Source organism: Henckelia pumila, chromosome 4 (genome assembly GCF_033568475.1).
Source record: "Henckelia pumila isolate YLH828 chromosome 4, ASM3356847v2, whole genome shotgun sequence".
NCBI classification, from domain to species: Eukaryota; Viridiplantae; Streptophyta; class Magnoliopsida; order Lamiales; family Gesneriaceae; genus Henckelia; species Henckelia pumila.
The window spans coordinates 156008227-156029952 of NC_133123.1; the positions used below are offsets into that span (position 1 = coordinate 156008227).

The window sequence follows — 21726 nt, forward strand, 5'->3', positions numbered from 1 at the left end:
TTTTTTAATAAAAAACATCGCGGGTAATGGGGGTTAGGCAGACCTCTATCTGTATATAAACAAAAGTAAAGAACAAACACCAAAGGGGGATGAGGACTAGACCAAGACCTCCCCAAAAACAAAAAATATATACATCAAAACATCAAAGCAACAAAAACATAAACGACAAACAGAGGTCCAAAATAAAACATCATCAACATTGGGCAAGGAAGTGCCTACAGTAAACGTCCACCAAACATAACCTACATCAAACATCAACTCAAAGAGGACGTCCAAAAGAAGCACGTTGTCTGCGCTGCTGAATCAAAAAGTATAGCGCTTATGAGAGCGCGTGCGAACATATAAGTAAGGAGGATGACTCGCAGAGGTATAGGAACCGACAAAATTTCACCTTCATTCCCTTATCAGTAGCAACATCCATCACTGGTAATCAAACGGGGCTGGAGGAACAAAGTCCTGACTGTGAACTATCTATAAACTATATAATTCGATAGATAAGCTACGATGACATATAAATTCACACAAAAACTTTTGCACAAATGTTTTTGCGAGACGGTTTTTGGTCCATTTTATGAGACATATTTATATTTGATGATAAATAAAAGTGTTTTTTTTGCTAAAAAGTATTACTTTATTGACGGGCATAGTTGATCAATCTCAATGATAAAGATTTGTAAGATCGTCTCACAAAAAACTCACCCGTTAGTCGTTCCATTGTAAAATCATCTTACAAAAAAATTATGTGATACAAATCTCTCCACTCTACACATAAAAATTATAGACAAAAACTCCTACGAATCTCTTATATGAGTTATCCATTAAAAATATTACATTTTATACTAAAAGTATTACTTATTATTATAAATATGGGTAGGTTTGACCCGTCTCACATAGAAATCGTTTCGCAGGAGTGTTACTCAAAATTAAATTTTCAAAGAATTTTTTTACTTTTTACAATAACAAAATTACTTTTATAATAAATTATTGTGGCAAAAAATTTCGATGTACAGGTTTATTGCACAATTTTTAAACTTTTTTATCTGGCACCTAGAAAAATGTATTTGGTATTTCGGCATTTCGTTTCAATTTTAATTATAATTTTACTTTAACAAAAGAAATTAATTTTTTACTTTTTATATTAACAAAATTAATTTTATTATAAATTAATTGTGACGAAAAATTTCGATGTATAGGCTTATTGCAACAATTTTAAACTTTTTTTATGACACGTAGAAAAATGTATCTGGTATTTCGTTTCAATTTTAATTATAATTTTACTTTTAACAAAAGAAATTAAATAGTATTTATGCATGCCTTTAAATTTAACTAATTATTATTATTATTATTATTATTATTATTATTATTATTATTATTTATATTTAACAAATAATAATAAAAATATCAATTTTGCGAAAAAAAATAAATAAATCATCTTTTCAATAAAGGGTGGATTCGTGGAAGAAATCCAAAAGCTTCTAGAGCAACCTCCGATATTCCAGACGCCTCCACTCTGCTCGATAAAACTACCGCTCCGTTCTTCCCATTTGTCGCAACAAATTCGTGATTTGAACGCTCGATTTCGCACTCATTCTGCAGATATCGAAATTCAGCACATAAATTTCAAAGGTATGTTTCGCTCTGTTTTTTTGTATCATTGTTTTAGTGGGATTTGTGCATTGTGCATTTTGCGGTCTGTTATTTGAGCTTATTATTGTGGGAGAATCTTTGGTTTCTTGCAGGCTCCGTATTTAGGATTCTAATAATATTGGTGTGTGGAGTTTGTCTATATCATTCAATTGTGAGTGTGAATTTGATTGTTCTTTTGGTTTAATTTCGTTTTCACAGACCATAAAAGATGAATCCTGAGAAGTTTACACACAAGACTAATGAAGCCCTTGCTGCGCTTATGGGTTGGCTCTGAATTCTGGCCATGCTCAGTTTACTCCTCTTCACTTTGCTGCCGCGTTGATTTCTGATTCGAATGGTATTTTCCGGCAAGCCATTGTCAATGTCGGTGGTAGTGATGAGGCGGCGAGATCGGTGGAGAGGGTCATCAACCAAGCTTTGAAAAAGTTCCGACTCAGTCACCTCCCCCGGATGAAATACCGGCTAGTACGTCGCTGATCAAGGTCATTCGTAGAGCACAATCTTTGCAAAAGTCCCGTGGTGACACTCATTTGGCTGTTGACCAGTTCATTCTGGGTCTTATAGAGGATTCTCAGATTCAACAACTGTTGAAGGAGGCTGGGGTTGCACCAGCTACAATGAAAGCAGAAGTCGATAAATTGCGGGGAAAGGAAGGAAGGAAGGTGGAGAGTGCCTCTGGGGATACCACATTTCAGGCATTGAAAAACTTATGGCCGTGACCTTGTCGAGCAAGCTGGTAAGCTCGACCCTGTGATTGGTAGAGACGAAGAAATCCGGCGAGTTGTGAGAATTCTTTCGAGGAGGACTAAAAATAACCCCGTTCTCATTGGCGAGCCTGGTGTTGGTAAAACAGCCGTTGTCGAGGGATTAGCTCAAAGAATTGTTAGCGGTCATTCCTAGTAATCTTGCTGATGTGAGGCTTATTGCATTGACATGGGAGCATTGATTGCGGGTGCAAAATATCGAGGTGAATTTGGAGGAGAGGTTAAAAATCTGTTCTGAAGGAAGTTGAAGAGGCCGAGGGGAAAGTGATCTTGTTTTATCGATGAAATTCACCTAGTTCTAGGTGCTGGACGAACAGAGGGATCAATGGATGCTGCCAATCTATTCAAGCCAATGCTTGCTAGAGGTCAGTTGCGGTGCATTGGTGCCACGACATTGGAGGAAATACAGGAAATATGTGGAAAAGGATGCTGCATTCGAGAGACGGTTTTCAGCAGGTTTATGTAGCTGAGCCGAGTGTCATCGATACAATCAGTATACTGAGGGGTTTTGAAAGAAAAGTACGAAGGACATCACGGTGTTAAAATTCAAGAATCGAGCCCTTGTCAATGCAGCTCAACTGTCAGCACGATATATTACAGTATGCTTTATATCAAAATCCTAATGTGTATTTGCATGTATGTTACTCCAGTTGTCACATGCCCAAAGTGAGCAGTGTATGGTTTGGGTTACTGATCTTCTTTGATTTTTTTTTACGTAGGGAGACATTTGCCTGATAAGGCGATCGACCTTGTCGATGAGGCCTGTGCGAATGTAAGGGTTCAGCTCGACAGTCAGCCTGAAGAAATAGATAATTTGGAAAGAAAGAGAATTCAGTTGGAGGTCGAATTACATGCTCTTGAGAAGGAGAAGGATAAAGCTAGCAAAGCACGTCTAGTTGAAGTGAGTATGAATTTACTGTTGTAATTGTATGGTTGTGGTTGTACTTTGTGGTTCTTTTTGTAACATTTTTACTGGAATTTTTTAACAATTTTTTAGGTGAGGAAGGAGCTTGATGACCTGAGGGATAAGCTTCAACCATTGAAAATGAGGTACAACAAAGAGAAAGAAAGAATCGATGAGCTTCGAAGGCTCAAACAGAGGAGAGACGAACTTCAATATGCCTTGCTAGAAGCTGAAAGGAGGTACGATCTTGCTAGAGCTGCTGACTTGAGATATGGAGCTATCCAAGAGGTTGAATCTGCCATTGCAACATTAGAATCCAGTTCGAATGAGAATGGGATGCTTACAGAGACAGTCGGCCCTGACCAAATTGCCGAAGTCGTGGCACGTTGGACAGGTATACCTGTCACGCGACTCGGACAGAATGATAAAGAGAGATTGATTGGTCTCTCTGAGAGGTTGCACCAACGAGTTGTGGGACAAGATCAAGCTGTTACTGCTGTTTCAGAGGCTGTTTTGAGATCAAGAGCTGGTTTTGGCAGACCCCAACAACCAACGGGCTCTTTCCTTTTCTTGGGTCCAACGGGCGTTGGCAAGACGGAGCTCGCCAAAGCTCTGGCAGAACAACTCTTCGACGATGATAATTGATGGTAAGAATTGACATGTCTGAGTATATGGAGCAACACTCTGTTGCACGGCTTATTGGAGCTCCTCCAGGGTAAGTGAAAATCCTTCAATGCATTTTGTGCTTACCACTAGGGAATTTTTCTTATCATTCTCGTTTGTGTCATTTGATAGCTATGTCGGCATGAAGAAGGTGGGCAACTAACAGAAGCTGTGAGGAGACGGCCATATTGTGTCATTCTTTTCGATGAAGTAGAGAAAGCACATCCAACTGTATTTAACACGTTACTTCAAGTTCTAGATGATGGGAGATTAACTGATGGCCAAGGCCGAACTGTTGATTTTCACGAACACAGTCATTATTATGACCTCTAATATTGGAGCAGAGTATCTTTTGAAAGGATTATTGGGAAAGTGTACGATGGAGAGGGCTCGTGACATGGTGATGCAAGAGGTAATGAACATTCTTGCATTTCATGGTTCTTGAGGAAAAAATTTATACACTTAATTGCCAGATAGCTAACCAGTTAAATTTTATTCCATATTATAGGTGAGAAAACACTTCAAACCCGAGTTACTCAACCGACTGGACGAAATTGTGGTATTCGATCCTCTTTCTCATGAACAACTGAGGAAAGTGTGCCGTCTACAATTGAAAGATGTTGCAAGTCGCCTAGCTGAGAGAGGCATTGCGATGGGCGTGACTGAATCAGCATTAGATGTCATATTAGCTGAAAGCTATGATCCCGTAAGTACAACTTTCACTTCCAGTCTTCCACATTCAGATCCGCCATCATAAGTCATGAAGTATTAGACCGATTCTGATCGTACTTATTTCTTGCTTTCAGGTTTATGGTGCAAGACCTATAAGAAGGTGGCTGGAGAAAAAGGTAGTAACTCAGTTGTCGAAAATGCTTCTACGTGAGGAGATCGATGAAAATTCGACTGTGTATATTGATGCATCTGTTGATGGGAAAGAATTGGTGTACACTGTTGAGATGAATGGGGGGCTCGTGAACGCTGACACCGGGGAGAAATCTGATATATTGATTCATCTATCGAACGGTACACAGTCGGATACTCTTCAAGCAGTAAAGAGAATCAAGATCGAAGAAATACTTGATGACGATGAAATGGATGAGTGAATAATAGGAAGTCTGAGATGTTCTTGTGAAGTTTTGAGTATATTTTTGGGTGTCGGCAAAGGAGTTTTTGCCTCAAAAGTGTAGTTTCTCTGAATGCTTTTGTATGTTTCTCAACAAATGTGACGTGAAATAAAGCAAAAGTTATTGTCTGCATACCTTCGCCATTTCTCGTAATGTTTTATAGCTAATTGTTGTATAAACAACAAACCGAATAATTAAAAAAATGCAAAAAATGTAATGCTCGACTTATGTATATTCGAACTCAAGATTGATTTGAATAATTAAAATTTTTTACTTTGAATTTGTTTTGAATTAGAACTTTGGTTCAACTTTGGTTTAAATAATGAGTTCGACTTAGAGAGTGTTCCCGAAAGATTAAAATTAATTTATTAAAGTTTTATGCAGATTATCGAACAACATTTAACTTTGATGTGCGATATTGTTTGACAACAATTTTGGTAATTTACCGTTTACTTTTATTTCATATGATATATTCTTGTTATTTTTATCATTACTATTAGGTTTTTTTTAAACAAAATTTAAATAATAAAAACCCATTACATTTTATCATAATGTACAAGCATAAAATAAAATTGTATAATAACTTTGATTGGTTTAGATCGAAACATTAACTCCTTGAAAACTAAACTGTTAGATTTATATTATTTTTGACAGTAATAATATTAGATTTATTATACTAAAATTGAGCTGTAGCATAATCATGAAAATTTACTGTTTTAGAAAGCTCTTCTGTAACTCTGTTATATTAAGGCCCCATTTAAATTTGGTAGACATTTAAAAAAAAAACACTTATTAATATTGGTAGGGGTTTTGGTCTGGCTTTTGAAACCAAACGGGGTCTAAGTGTGAGGTCACATCAAATTGGTATATTGGTGTGACCTCTTTGTTTTTAATTTTTTTTTACAATGATTTAATATTTTTATCTACAATTCTAATAAAAAAACGAATTGTTTATGAACGCAAATGTGTATGTAAAATGTACTGTTTAAACACACAACGCGTGCAATTCGATACTAATTGTTGATTATAAATTAACCCTATTGTATCTCTCACAATGTGATTTAAGCAGTTACGATCTTTAAAAAAAAGAAAAAAAAAGGGGGTAATATCAAATATATACTAGCAAAAGATGCACACGCTATGCGTGTTTGGTCAATATGACATAAACCAAATTGATTGTAGTTTCCTTCGATATAGAAAAAATGGGTGCAATTATTAATAATATGATAGAATGTTGTTTTCAAAATGCAAGTCATTTTTTTTTCCTTTTTATTTTTCACCTATTTTTATTTTTTTTAATATAAATATATAAAATTTTAAATAACTACCAAAGTTAAATGATAAATATATACTTTAGTCACTGTCGTCAAAACTTACCAAAATGGCTTTGAAAGGGGCTCAAGTCTCTGATTTTTTTTTTATAAAAAAAAGTTTCTGATATTTTTTGTAATGAGTTACAACAAGATTTGCTTGATTAATAGAATTTTTTTATGTTTCAAAAAAAATAATAATAAAAATAAAATTTTATTTTTGAAAAAAATAAAAAATAATAAAAAAGGGGTTTCTAAGATAATAAAATGAAATATAACATTATTTTATATATATATATATATATATAATGAAAAATAATAAAAGAACCCCGACAATATTAAGATCAAGAGAAGCGAAGTTTATCAGGTTTTAATTATAAAGCCTTGACCAGAAGTTCGATCAAAGCTGCCATTTTTAACCTAATTCTCCTATAAAGAAATTCAGATTATAATTGGATGAGTTGAATGTCGAACCCTAATTCCACTTTATCCTCGCAAAATGCCACCGATCCTCCATTTGCAATCCAAATTGCGGCGGATTCCAGATTCTACAGCTCCGGTTGCGGCGGCTTCTGGCGCCATGCATCTCTGGTCGTACCGTCCGCTTTGTTGGTGCTGTACCTTGGGTTTCAGGCGAATCGCAGTGTGAAGAAGCTCAGGCACCGGAAGTCTTATGTTATGATTGCGTTCTACGCGCTCCTTTGGTTCGCAGCTGTTCTCAATTTGGCGTGGTCTATTCTTCAGGTAGATTTTCGATTTTTTAATTTTGCTTCTTTTACTTGGTATAAATCAATATTTCTGGTTTGTATACGGTGGAAAAAACAGCTGTCACTTAAATGTTTCCCTACTTTTGAGGCAGTGCTTGTGTGATTATTTTCGTGTATCTAGTTTGCGTAATCTAATTTGCATATTTTGACAATCCTTCCTGTAGCTTCATTTCTCGCGACATTGAATTCCACCGGTACAAAGTTTGTCATTTTACTACGTATCCTATTCTCCTAGTTTTTGGAGTGAATGGTAGTTGTCGTTCATGAATACTCTACAGTTATGGCTGGAAGTGATTTTAGAATAATGGTTTATGTCTGTGCTTGGCAATTTGGCATGGCGGACGAAATAGCTTTGGCGTGTGGGACAACACTCTTGTGAAATATGTACCAAAAGGTGGTGCCATTTTTATGTGATTTTAATAGCATTAGATATTAATAATATTTGTCTTTACGCTGATAAAGCGCTCAGGCTCTAGGGCACTCTCATGCTTTAGCTGCTTTATGCTTGGCTCGGGCACTTAGTTCTGTATTTCGGTGGATTTAGTTTAAGCCATTAATTACTGCACAAAGCTTTACTTTTGAAGTTACGTTCCTGGCCAAGTTTCAGTTTTTTGATAGAAAATAACTTCATTCCTATATATATATAAAACAAAACTTGCCTTTGATGAAATTATACTTATTCCCAAGGAAAGATTGTTTGTACAACTGCTAAATGAAGTTTTTGATGGATTATAGACTCCAACTCTCTAGTTTTTATGGTATTGACTTATGTGATGAAACAGGCATGGCAGTGTGCCCCTGGGAAGACAGTTGCTTGGAACCTGTTATCCTTGTTCACAGAATGTGGAATGCTATCTTTAGAAATTAGCCTACTCCCTTTTCTTCTACAGGAAAATTATTCTAGTGGATTGGAGGCACTAGCACACACTTTCATGGTTTCAGGTTCAATTGTTGCAGTTGATATACTTATTCAGGTAACATCTGTCTTATTGATATGCCAACTAACTTGTTAAATAGATATATACGTTCTCCAGTTTCCTAGCTCACTGCTTGTTAACATAGTTTTTTCCCTTATTATCCTTGATTCAAGCTTTTGGAATGAGTTCAATTCATGCACATTTCTGCAATGTATTTATACTAGCTTACCTGTCTTGGCTCAATTTATTTTTGTTCCTTTTTATATTGTAATTCAAAATTTTGAAAATTCTGTTAGATGTCTTTTGGATTGAGGCATTTTTGAGTGATAAATTTAGAATCATGGATTTCAGTTTTCATGTGTCTCCAATAACCAAATTCATTGTTTTGATTGAAAAAAGCTTGATCTAGAAGTTAAGGAAATCTATTGATTGGTACATGACTCAGACAATTTTAAAGGATTTATTGCCACAAAATACTTCTAGCCAAAACGACCTTCTGGTAGTGACCATGATTTCTTATGGATTTGATTGCATTAAGGCGCTTAATATAGTTCTCTTGTTAGAAATTCCATTTTTTGTACATATACGTATATAGATAAAGTGAGAGTAGAAGAAAAAATTCTTTATTACACCATAAAACCCTGTGGAAATTGTATTTTTTACTTCTGCCAGTTAGGTTCTGAAAATTGTATTATTTTTCTAATGGAGGAGCAATATTGAAACTAAAATTCCTGTTTTTGAGCTCGTGTGTAATGACCTTTCACATTCCACTATATTATTGCTAGCGTTGGACCCATGATTAAGATTTGAAACCCATCCTAACAAAATCATATTCCAAGTTTATCAAAGGATCCTCTAGTTTTACTTTGGCTGTGAGCGTTCTTCCTGGAAGTTAAAAGCTTAAAGTTCAAATCTCATTTCATTGCCACCTTCCATCTCAGCTCATTAATTTTTCCCAGAATGTTAATTTTGTCAACGTTATTAATCTGTCAGAACCATTCTATTCTGGATCATTGTTGTCACATTTGCATATGCACCATCTACTCTTCTTTTGCATTTCTTTTTTCTTTTTTTTTTTAGACACCAGACTCGTTAAATTTACAACTATAATTATTTAGATTTTGGTTATAAATAACCCTACAGTATATGACATGTGACGAATTTCCAAATATATTGGAATTTATTGCTTTCATGAAACTGAAGCAACTCCTGCAACTAGCGGATCAACCTTTTAATTTTGAATAATATCTCCTTTTTTTCCTTACCAATGAATTATCGAGCTAATGTTTGGCTTCTAGTTGCCTCTAATTGAAACCCATTCAGAAGGGATCATATGTGTGGTGACAAGAAATCCGTGGAACTATTAGAATACTTGCAAAAATTTTGCAATACGAATTTCCCTTGAAAAATCAACACATCTGATAACATACCTTAAAAATGATCACATAAAATTCCTCATCAAAGGAAATTCAACAAATTCCTGATGTTGACATCTTGTAGGCAATATACTGAATAGCACTGAAAATGTCGTCAGATTCATGCCTAGGAAAGTTATATCTATCCATTTGTGAAATGAAATGCCAGAAACATCAAACATCCACATGTCTATCATGTTGGAGACATCAGATATCGGTTTTCTCTGCTCTTTGATGTCTTAAGCTTTCACCTGAACCTAAAGTTTGCAGGTTTCATTTTTATCCTGAGGAGAAAATATGAAAAGAATGCAGAATGTTTGGAAAACTTGAACTGGCGTTGAGCAGAAATATGGAAATAACATTTTCCTGATAGATTATTGAGTCTGCTTCAGCAAAAAATCATTCCACATTTTATCTTGTTATGTTGTGAACTTGAAATATTTATTTTGAATTGCTTTCTGCTCATTACTTCCCCCAACGATTTGTGATCATTTGTCAATGGGCAGGCAATAGTTGTCTTTGGATTTGAGGTTCCACTTTTCATTAGTGCTGATGCTTCACATTGGGGGAAATGGAGTGTTCTGTTTGTTCACACTTTGATGCTTACAGCAGTATATACCTACATACTCTTTGTGCACTATTCCAAGTGGAAAGATAGATTGCCACGTGAGTCGAAACAACTTCTTCAAGATCGAGTTATTTCCCATAATTTTGTATCTTTCCTCGGACTAACCTTTTAGCCTATTCCGTTTAAAAAATAATGGGGACAAAACACAGCAAGGCCATCATTCTACAACTACGTGGTTGTCATGTTCATAACAAATGTTGTAGGATTGTTTGCAAATGGACTCAGTGGAATTGGTTTTGGCTTTGGACTTTGGTACGTATCGTGCTCAAAACCATTACTCCTTGACAGATAGACGTCTGTCTTCACATCCTTTTATCCGTCTCTCCGTTCTGTTTATGAAATCACATCTCTTCTTTCAGGTTGTACAATATAATAGTAATCTGTCGCCATTCCCTCTATCTTCCTTTTCTTTACGCCACTTTTCTTGCAGACTTCTTCCAGGTAACTTGTACTCTGTCTGATCAATAGGGTAGCATGGTTCGATATATGCAAATTATATTAAAAACAAACTAACTTATTTCCAGGAGGAAGATTGGCTTTTGGATAGCGCATACTACTCGGAGATGAAAGATGCGGGTTTTTTCGATACCGATTGGGACTAGATCATGTGTTTATAGTATGCTATGCCGAGCATCTTTCGGATACCTTTGAATCATAAAAATCACGTGGATATTTTGTGTAACTTCATTCGAGTCTTGTGTATATTTCATGATTCTAACAATGTTTTAAGAACCCATGTGGTTAATTCAACAGTGTATAGCAATTAGTGTAGTGTCACTCAACCAATGTATATATATCATTTGATGAGATTTTAAAAGAGTTTTAGCTCATTTTATTTGAATAAAATTAAGGATCTCCCTAATGTTGTATCTGTAAATTTCTATTAAAGGAAATTGAACACGAAGTTTATGTTCAAAAAAATGTGAAAAAGTGGATTAAACATGAAGTGTGAAGAAAAGGTTTTTTTTCGGGCAAAATGGGAAAAATAAACCGTCAACTTTAGGATGATAACATTTGTAGTGCGAAAAAGTACGACGACTCGGAAGTTTTTTGCTTGAAATTTTAAGGTTACTTTATTATTTATTTTCAATTTTAAGTCAATTGTTTTTTAGTTTTAAATATTAAATATTCGATAATATAATTTTTTAAACAAAAAAACCTTGAAGACAAGGGGATTTTTTTTTTTAATAATAGTTGCTCTCGAGTCACGATGATTAAAAAAATTATAAATTTATACATTTATTTATTTTTTTTGCTCATTTATAGGATTAAAATTATAATAATTTTTTATGTTTAATCTCGTACTAAACTCGCATTTATGGACACTTTGATTATGACGCTGTCACACTTCGAGCATCTTACAACATAGATATAGAAGCAACCAGATTCATGACAGTAACTAGTTTGTGCATAAACTGAAAAATCTCCATCAGTTTTTGTATTAGCATCTTTTCATGTTATAATATCTTAAGAATGAATGGAAAACTAAATCACGAGGAATTTTATGACGAAACTTGGAACAAATACAAATAATAACAACAATGACAATAATAGTCTGTCTTAACCTCCTAATCATTTGTGAACTATATATATATAAGACTTCAATGGATCGTACATATTTGTTTCGTCCACTATTCGACTTTAACTTCAACAAAAGATTAGATTTATAAATATTAAATCATTATGTTATCTAAATATATAGATTAATTTATCATCTTTATATCATAGATGTTTCATCGTCTCGTCCCATAATTCCAAGGTTAATTGACAAATATTTTCATTTCATGTTTCCAAAAAGAAACAAACTTCAAAGAATCTGACAAAAATTGTCTACCATCAAACATGGTTCATTAAACAACAACAAATTTCATATATACAAAGCTGCTCATGCCTCTAAGGCCAATAGTTTAATCAGTAACATAAATGATGTTTATCATATCACCTATAAAGAAACAAAACTACACTTCATACCTCTAGGACCAACTCAGCTGATGGTAATAAACTTACTAGCGCGACGTCTAGGACCACCTTGCCGTTTCTTCATCTTTCCCCAACTCTGCAGAAATCCCACTTTACTGCGAGTCGCCGGTTCTTTCATAATGGAGGCCATTGGTTTCTTGGCATTTGAAGGACATGATCTGGAGTGGGTTTTGGATCTTTCGCTCGAGTTCTTTACTAAGTTTCTCGTCGATGAACATGTTCTCTGGAATGGTTTAACCGTGTTATGGTCTTTAGTTGCACGGCCCCTCACAGGTCTACATGACAAAGTAACTCTTTCTTTCTCTTCATTAACATCGCGAGAGAGATTTTGGACCTTCTTCTGAGATGGCCAAAGTGTAGTATCCTTAAACTCACCAATCCCATCTGACAAATGCTTGAATCCATCCTTGTTGGTTGAGCCATTTTGCAGTTCCATAACCTTGTTTTCTTGGTCCTCGGCATTACCAGTCGCAGTAGCTATTTCAGCAAGCCAATACAGAGAGTTACTCAAGTTAAAGTCCTGCATCATAGCTGAGGATAGTAAGAGTAAAGTCTCTGCAGCAATCCCATCAGGGTCTGATTCTCCTCGTTCAGATAAACGACTAGGAGTACTGAGTGGCATATCCTTGGATTTTCCTCTCGGCGGAAAACCCTCCTTGTTCTCTGGACTCACAGGAGCCTCCAAGTCTGCCTCTGCAGCAGATTTAGTCCCAACATTGTTACTTGACAGAGATGGAAATGTCTCATTGGAGATTACACAAACATTTAAGTCTATATGAGTTTCAAATTCCATTGGCTTTTCACCGATCCTTGTTTCAAGGTCGATTTTGACACGCTTTTGTTCACACACTTCATGATGATGAATAGAGCTACTAGTACTCAAAATTACTGCTTTGTCGACACTAGAAGCTTGTGATGTTTTGCTTTTGAAAGAGCAAGGAACCCCACTATTATAATCTGGTTTTTCTACGAAGGAAAGCAAATGTTCTTTCGGATCTTCAATTTTGTATTCCTGATTCGAATTCAGAAGGTCTACTTGAGTAATTACAGTCTCTGATGAACAACTGAGTGGCATAGAGTTCAAATCGATACCGACAGATGTATTTCTATCAACAGAGTCCCTACCATAGCTATCATGTCCGCAGTGTTTAGGAACAACAGATCCTGTTTCTACCTCTCCAGAAGCACGAGGATCATGGTGTGAAAACTCGAAGTAGCACGGAAAAGGTTCCAAAGGACTTGTGGAACTTGAAGCCACGGATTCAAGTTGTATGGGTTCATTTAAGTCGATCAAAAAAATTTTATTCTGGCATCTTGCATCAAAAGAAGTAGAATCTCCAGTCTTAAAACGAGCAAATTCTGAATCCCTTTTAGGATCTTTAGAAGCATTTACCTCGTCAAACCGCTCCCTCTCTTCTGCATCATGGTACACAGAATCTGGAAATCGAAGATTCAGAATTCTCATTTCATGTCCTTTACTTGTGAATGGAGGAGCTTGGACTCTATTATAACAGTTTCTTGTCAGCAGTAAACCAGGATGTGCAGTTGTTGGTTCTTGAAAATTCTCCGCAACAAAATCTGAAGGACCTCGAAGATTATCTGTGCTCAGTACAGACAGCTTATTATCTAATCGATCTCCAAGGATCCAGCTAGTTGTACGCGATGTTTGAGAAACCTCAGACCGGGTTTGAGACAAACAGTTATTTGATTGTGATGTGGGGAATTGTATATGTTGAGAAAACATTTCTCTCAACTTGATTTCATCCATTAACTCCCTTTGTCTTCTGTACAATCTGTGCAGTTCCTGGAGCTGTAAGAACAAGAAAAAAGATAAACTAAAAAAAGCTATTCTATAGAGATGACATTCAGGCCATGTATCGAGCCTGTCAAAAAGATGCGTGGAATGAAAAAAAGTCAAATAAAAATACAGGTTAAATGAACAAAATGAAGGCCATTAATGATTTCAATAGATAGCACAGTCACCAGTTCAAAAAAGATGAGGATTAAATCCTGACGGTATGCATACCTGATATCTAAATGTAGCTTCATGCTTCTGCATTATCTGGCTCAATAAAACCTTGTCATGACCCGAATGCTGATTCATATTAAACGGCAGCAAAGAAATGCTGTCCCCTTGTTCTTCTCCATTCTTACCATCAAAGACGAATGGGTGCAACGAAAAACCACTTTCACACTTATTAAGATCCCTCGGTTGGTAACACGAAGGGACGTAGCTTGCACAATTCATAGTTCCTCCTGCTTGCCAAAAGAAAAGTTTAAGTCTTTACGTGCAACCAGGAACTCGACTTTCATTTTACTTACTATCATATAACCATGAACAAATAAGTGGGCATTCCTTGTAATTTTGGGGTGTAAGACAACATGTATGATACCGAAGAAGACAGGGATTTGAAATGGTGAACCGACTATTTGAGCAAAAATGAGTCAGCCAGTGGAATTCGACGTCAATGAATACAACAAGATAACATCAGAAATCAAAAGCACCAAAAGTTCAGAACAAAAGAAAAGGACATATAGATAAAAAGCAATCGATTAGGCAAATGCATAGAGGCCGAAAAGGCCATAAAGAATACAACTTTCCAATCAACCAACACTAAAGAAACATAATCTTTCAAATTTAAACAACACATCTGGAAAAACAGATCGGCATCCACAAATACAGGATCAGTATCTCGATTCCTGGTGTCTCTTGATGACCAAATCCGCATTTTCCAGCTACGACCAAGAAAGAAGTTTAAAGCAAGAAGCAACCAATATTTAGAAAAGAAAAGACTAAAAGAGAAGATAAACAACAGCAAGCTGAGAAAATTGGAATTATTACATGAAATGAGAAAAAAATGAAATAATACATTAGCATAATTTTATTTCCATCATGGAGAAATTATGTCACAATGGATGGATCCTATCATCAAAACGACAGCCGACCACCATCAAATTACAATGGAGAGGAAGAAAAGAATCAAAGTTCCCCACAAACACTCTGTCTACAAATCATGAAATCAAAACCATCCCGGATGAGAACAAACAAAACAGATCGAAACACAGGACTTATCAACTCCATAAATGAAGAGACTTTCTTGAATTACCACAAAGTCCAAGCACAAAAATCCCACTTGAATCCACCACCAGCAGCAGAAACAAGAGCTTCTTTTCACCGGGAACTCAACAGAAAACAAACCTCGAACATCAAAAGCATGAAAAACAAGAAAAGACAAAAAAGGTGGCTTTTTTTCAGAGGAAAACCAGAAATGAAGTGAAATGGTGAGAGCCCATTACAAAGAAAACCCGAGGAACTGAAGCTTTGAGAAAGCTGGCATACAATGAGAGAAAAAGAAACCGGGCTTTGGTTGGTGCAAGAAAAGGGGAAGAAGGCCAAGAAAAGAAGGCTTGAATTGGTGAACACGCAAAGGCCAATGGAAAAGGGAAGCTCTGTGATAAAAGAGAAAAAATTGGAGATTTTTGGATCTGATGGGGTCAGAGCAACACAGTTTACTAAGAAAGTGGGGGAGGAAGAGCATAAAACTTGAATGAGAAGAGACATGGGATTTGTCAATGTTGGGCCCCACAAGGGAGGGGGGTGTGGTGTTTGTGGTGTGGTGTGTGGGGATAACAGGGGAATCTTGCTTGCACTTTAATGAGTGTTGTTTCTAGGATTGGTCTTTGGATTATCTTTCTTCTTGCAATATCTTAATTTGTCAAGAAATTGGATTTTATCAAGGGATTTCATAAAAATAAATAAAAATATCTGTCGGAACACAGGTACACAAAAATTCCAGATGTAAAACGGGATCTTGAGCTCGAAATTTAATTAAACTAACAACATCTTATTATCTGAGAGGAATAAAAAAAATCATAGTTTTTAAAAATTTGATCGAATGGGTAGTTTACTTTCACCAAAGTTTGTCAAAAATTTTTTTATAATGTTATAAGATTCATTAAGAAAATATATTTTTAAATACTAGAAAAGTCATGAATTCTATGGAGTTAATTTTCAAACAAATTCAATTATTGTAAAGATTTATCTTGTTTAAAGAAAGAGACGTCCTTTGCAACGCTCATTGATTAATATATTTATTAGAGCCTACGTGGTTTGATAGACAAAACCAATTAATTAATAGGGGTTGATATTTTAGAGAGTTTTTGCTATAAAATCAAAAATTATCATTATATTTTTTTTAAAAAAAACTTAAAAAAAAACTCTTTTAAAAGTGCATTTAAATTAGTAACGTAATTTTAAGTTCAATGTGTATTTTGTATATGTTTCTATTTTGATCAATGAGATTTATATTTATTGATAAAGAAGGACATCATAGTTGAACGACATGATATGAAATATTTTTAAAAAAAATTAATATAGGTGAAATGTCTCTAATTTCATATTGAACAAAATATGCAAACTTGAACTTTCAAGTTCACCAAAAGTTCATTACAAATATTCGTATAGAAGTTTGATTGTTTAAATTTAGAGGCTAGATAGCATTCTCTTCTCGAAACACGATGCGAATTATATTAAACAATGCCTAAAAAAGAAAAGAATTATTAGATATTATTTAAATTTCAGTATTTTTAGAATAATCATGACCATACACACTGTTTGATGATACAAATCCTACAAAAGAATATTTTGCATAGTCTCCAGAGAGAATGTCCCACATTCGAACTTTCCCCATCGACGCAGCCTGTGGCACTGTCTAGAACCAGCTAGCCAGAGGAAACAAATGACTCCATCCTGCCAAACAGGACGACAATAAGAACTTGCAACGACTACCAACGAAAGAATGGTGGGGAGATTTGATCCAAATATATAGGAAGTGACATTGACTTGCAAGTAAATATAAATGCTCGTTAAAAGATGGACGCGCTTAGTGTGGGATCAAGATTGGATCTAACCAAATTTCGCTACCTCGGAGGAATCTCAAAATATCCCCCTAAATGACTCCATGAAATTAATTTGACTTTATGAGTAAATGAATTGTTTGATTTCAGTAGTAGGCTAATAGTTTAAACTTACATGGTGAGGAGTCACTAGTCAGTAGTGTTGTGGATTGTGGAGTATGTTTCTTCTCAAGTAATGTGCTAGCAAAGTGAAGACTTCTTTTTGAGCTATTTGGATTCCGAGCCCGAAAACTACAGCCCCCATCTTGCAATTTAATCTTTATCCCACTCCACAAACCAAGAAAAGAATATTAAAAAACATCTCATCAAAAGAAAGGAATTCATCGAACCTCGTGGTCACATGTGCATCTAGGAGATGAATGCTGTAGATCCCAGATTATAAGCTTATTATCCATTCCTCCTGTCGCAGCCATTGGATAGCCTCCTCTGAGTACTTCAAGCGAGTTTAAACCAAAAAGGATTTAATAATCATGTCTGGCAAAAGACACTTGAAATATATATTCTACTTCACAAAACATCACATGAAAATTTGACAAAAGACCCAGAATAAGTTAGTTAGATGGCAGTATCTGTATTTATTCTTTTTATTTTACAGATGAAAATGACAATTGACAAAGTAGCAAGTCACACCTTACATAAAAAGCTGCACAGTCGAGTGATTCGGAATGAGCACTTAAAGAACTTACCACTTGAGGATTAAAAGTGGCGAGATCAATCAATAAAATCACCCAAAAAACTGCCAATTTTGTCAGAAGTGAAACCACTCCAACGCATATTAGTGGCATAGAAAGCTGAAAAGAAAGAAAACAAAGCAAAAGCACCTTCCCAGTTGATATGTTGACAATATGAACCGAACCATCGTTTGAACCAGTGAGCACAAGACTAGAGTCAGAGTTGATCGTCAAGCATGTGAGTCCTTCAGCATGATAAGGATGACCTTTACATTAAGATGTACAATTATCAATAGTGCCAGCAAATCCTGAGGCTAGAAAACTGTGGTAATGATAGAGGAGCATGCCCTTTTGACTTTTTTATAGCACAGATGTTGTTAGCAGTAATTTCCAGTGCTAATCATCATTGTTGGTGCAAAGTTTAGCTGCGGAGAGTGAGAAGGAAATAGAGCGACAGCAAGCTAGAAATATAAACGTAGGCGTGGGATCACCATTTCTTGTCACATGCTCTTTCCAAGCTGTTCATCAAGAGTTAGCAAATTTCCACAAAGAACTTCACACTTAGTGAAGCAAAGTTACACAATCTCTTGTACTAGCTTATTTTCTCAAGTTTATTTTGTCTCTTACCAATTATCTGCTTATCGTAAACCTTCATTAGACTTCAAATTTGAAAACCAAGGATTTTTCTAACGATATACTTCAAATTCTTGAAATTCACAAGTCATTTGTTAGATTGCTGACACCATACACATATTTGGAAATATCCCAAGAAATGTTCAAGAACACTTTCATTTTTTTTGGTTTCAGAAATTCTCAATTGAGTCAAATTCCATACCTTCTGATGCAAAAGTGCAATCTACTTTGATCTTCCATAAAAATCCTTTATCATCGCCACCACCAGTAGCAACCAATGTAGGATCCGTTGGACTGCATGCAGCAGTGTATAGTTCACCTAGAAGCAAAGGAACAATCATCTAAAGATTTGTTAGAAGAATTAATACAAAGAAACAGACACCTTATACTGGCTTCATCAACCGAAATGGCATTCAAAACCAGAAAACATAGGGCAACTGCATGACAAGTAAATATGTGGAATTCATAAAAGCAATATGATACACTAATGGTCAACAGAAAAAGAAATGGTGCACCTGTGACCAGTAAATATGTGTATTGAATCATCGACAACATCTGTAACCATAATTTCACAACAGGGTAAGATAAAAGACAAACGTACAAGAAAAATAATTGGGATATAAACTCATTCACAAAAAAAAAAAAAACTCTATAAGTTTATAACTGTATCACGAAGAATGGTCTCATGCCTCACATTATTTATCAGCAATCCATTAAGTTGAGTCATTTACCAAATGAATTGATACTCCACTAGAATTTTTACGATTATATTTTCCTACTCTGAGTGCTTGAAACAGAATCATTGAATTGACATTGTAGGTAGGAAAGACACAGTCCGTCCGTATGTACCTAGTGTTCTCTTTCATCCACTCAATAAATCAAGAAACAAGTGCACATCAAACATATTACAGATATCTTGTATGTATATTGCGGATAAATCAAAATAAGTATTAGTAATATTATTTATTATCAAATACACACCGGAACCTTCTTCTCCATCAGAGCCTCCTTCATCACACACATCTGGAAGTTCTGAAATCACAAACAATTCAATTACATATAAAATAAAGTAGAAATTTAGGAACAAACACAAAATGGCGTGATGAACATGTAGTGCTGTTAAAAAAGAAACCAACTTCAAAGATAAAGGCAAAATACGACACTCTTTCCGGTAAAAGAACAAAAAAAAATCTGTTCATTCAACATATACCCTTTGTATATGAAAATCATTCGCCAACTTAAAAAATAAACCTTTTTTCCACAAAACTACTCCACATAAGATGGCCACCAATCACTGCAACTAAACAATTTTAAAACCAAAGGATTTCTCCCATTCCTAAAAAATTTCATCAGAACATGAAACTCTAGAACCATCATGAAAAAACATCCGACAGCCCCATTATTTTGTGAAAAGCCAACGGAAGCAGTTACAATATACCTTCTTCATCAACATCATACTCGTTAATGATATCGCTTTCATCCGGAAAAACCTCTTCTCCTTAACCTTCACCGTGGACTGGAGAAGGTGCATTCATTTCTGAAACATACAGAAAATGAAACTTCAGTCCAAGCGTTAATCAGGATTTGATAATATTACCAATGAATGCCACCATATATCAAAGAACTAGCAATAACTTCGACAAAAACAATATCTTTTTCGGCCGAATTTCGTTTAACTAAACGTGATCCCAACAGATTGTATGGATTTGATGGATGAAAGAAAAATAAAGTACTGTTAGCATTATTTTCCCAGCTCGTTTACACTCAACTGAGCAAACATCAGCAAAGTGAAAAGGCGAAACTTTTATGCTCAAGAAGTCGAACTTGAATCAAATTCGACTTTTCAAATGAGCCTAACCAGCTCCAAAATCATATATAAAAGATGAAAAATCGAATCGAGCCCATGAAGGGAAAAATCAATTTTTTTAAAAAAATTATAACAACTAAACAATATGAAATTGATCTTATATTATAACACAAACTAGAATTCTACATAAAAATATGAGCTTTGATGTACCCAAAAATAGATGAAATACTAAACGGCGGATTATCCGGGGGGAGGGGGTGGACGGCCGGTGGAGTGAGCGGTGGTTAAGGGTTTTTGCCGCCGGATGGGTTTAAGGAATTGTTGATTTTGGGAATTAATAATAATAATTTTGTTGAAAAAAAATTGTTCTTTTAATTAATGTATGTATTTTCACATTAAGATACATAAATTTGATTATTAGATTTGTTTAAAATAATTTTGTCTGTACATATCACTAATTTCTAATAATAGTGATTAATTCTTTTTTTTTTTTCTATTCTTAATATCTTAAATTAAATATAAGCATGCTAGTTCAAAGTTTGAGCAATGTTATACATATTTAATTGTTTATTTGAATATTTAAGTTATATTTTATGTATTTGGCAAACCATCGACATATTATATATAAATATATATATATATACAATTTGTTATCATGTCCATTCACCGTGCCCACCTAATGTGCCTACCATGAGGTGACACTCAACTATTGGATGTGATGAATTGTGCGTCCAATAGTTGAGTGTCACCTCATGGTGGGTACATTATGTGGGCACGGTGGGTGGGCAGGATAACAAAACTATATATATATATATAATATTATTGTTATATAATTTGTATCATTTAGAGTTAAACGCAACTAAAATCATATGTTGGAGTTGTTGAATACAGAGGCGGTCCTAAGAAAAACGAGACCTCGGGCGAAGTTTAGATCAAAGGGCCTTTTACATTAATTTGAAAAGTCAGATATAATTGAGTTATACAAATTTATCTTTCACATTTTGTAATCATGAATTTTTCATAAAAAAATCACACTAAATAATCCACACTTACAGTTCAGGTGCAAATTCAATTTATATATAGTTAATTTAGTTATTCAAAATTAAACTAAAAAAACCCAATTTTCAAAATTAGGTTTCAAAAATTGTGCTTCCAATCCACGAATTTTCAACCCCTACATGGAATTAACAACAAATATTAACATCTAACATAAAATAAAAATTAAATTGAACGACTCATAAATCAAATTTTAGCACAACCAGAGGCAGAGAAAAAATCGTTCAAACAAATCAAGCTAAGAACTCGAGGCTAGAAAAATCAATGATCACGGAAGGGCGATGTGGAGCGATGCTCGACGACAGACAACACCATAATGAGAAATGATTAACGGAGCAAATATTGAATATATAGCTTTGGACGTGCGTGAATATTATTTGATATTTTGTATCATAATAATTATAATTTTTTAATAATTAATTAAACATTATTAATATATAATAATTATATTATATATATATATATAAATAAATTGGGGGCCCCACCATGAGCGTGGCCTGGTCAAGGGCCCTGCCCGCCCCTG

At 34.9% G+C, this 21726-nt stretch overlaps 3 protein-coding genes and 1 pseudogene across 17 annotated transcripts; 2 read left to right on the top strand and 2 right to left on the bottom strand.

Moving 5' to 3' along the window:
* Window positions 1-1845: 1845 nt before the first annotated feature.
* On the top strand, window positions 1846-5234 carry LOC140863724 (chaperone protein ClpB1-like; annotated as a pseudogene).
* Window positions 5235-6761: 1527 nt separating this feature from the next.
* Window positions 6762-10891, top strand: LOC140864154 (protein CANDIDATE G-PROTEIN COUPLED RECEPTOR 2-like). The gene is made up of 6 exons (XM_073268105.1): window positions 6762-7156; window positions 7962-8153; window positions 10018-10177; window positions 10289-10391; window positions 10499-10580; window positions 10664-10891. The coding sequence occupies exons 1-6, from the start codon at window positions 6878-6880 to the stop codon at window positions 10739-10741; spliced, it is 894 nt and encodes a 297-aa protein (XP_073124206.1). The 5' UTR covers window positions 6762-6877; the 3' UTR covers window positions 10742-10891.
* A 1084-nt stretch (window positions 10892-11975) lies between these two features.
* Window positions 11976-15639, bottom strand: LOC140864991 (uncharacterized). The gene is made up of 3 exons (XM_073269465.1): window positions 15227-15639; window positions 14146-14375; window positions 11976-13929 (listed from the first exon to the last, which is right to left on the bottom strand). Exons 2-3 carry the CDS (start codon window positions 14365-14367, stop codon window positions 12124-12126), a joined length of 2028 nt encoding a protein of 675 aa, XP_073125566.1. The 5' UTR covers window positions 14368-14375; window positions 15227-15639; the 3' UTR covers window positions 11976-12123.
* A 1008-nt stretch (window positions 15640-16647) lies between these two features.
* Window positions 16648-20475, bottom strand: LOC140864889 (uncharacterized). Of its 15 annotated transcripts, XR_012144395.1 has the most exons (9): window positions 20358-20475; window positions 19779-19877; window positions 19322-19372; window positions 18856-18895; window positions 18543-18659; window positions 17667-17973; window positions 17366-17462; window positions 17152-17267; window positions 16733-16869 (listed from the first exon to the last, which is right to left on the bottom strand). XR_012144395.1 is itself a non-coding variant. In XM_073269291.1 (8 exons), the coding sequence occupies exons 2-8, from the start codon at window positions 19869-19871 to the stop codon at window positions 16750-16752; spliced, it is 825 nt and encodes a 274-aa protein (XP_073125392.1). In that variant the 5' UTR covers window positions 19872-19877; window positions 20358-20475; the 3' UTR covers window positions 16648-16749. The 15 variants fall into 15 exon arrangements, 8 of the variants coding, with proteins under 8 accessions (XP_073125392.1, XP_073125394.1, XP_073125393.1 ...); XM_073269291.1 differs by lacking the exon at window positions 17152-17267 and having other exon boundaries at window positions 16648-16869; XR_012144398.1 differs by lacking the exon at window positions 17152-17267 and having other exon boundaries at window positions 17366-17469.
* Window positions 20476-21726: the final 1251 nt, after the last annotated feature.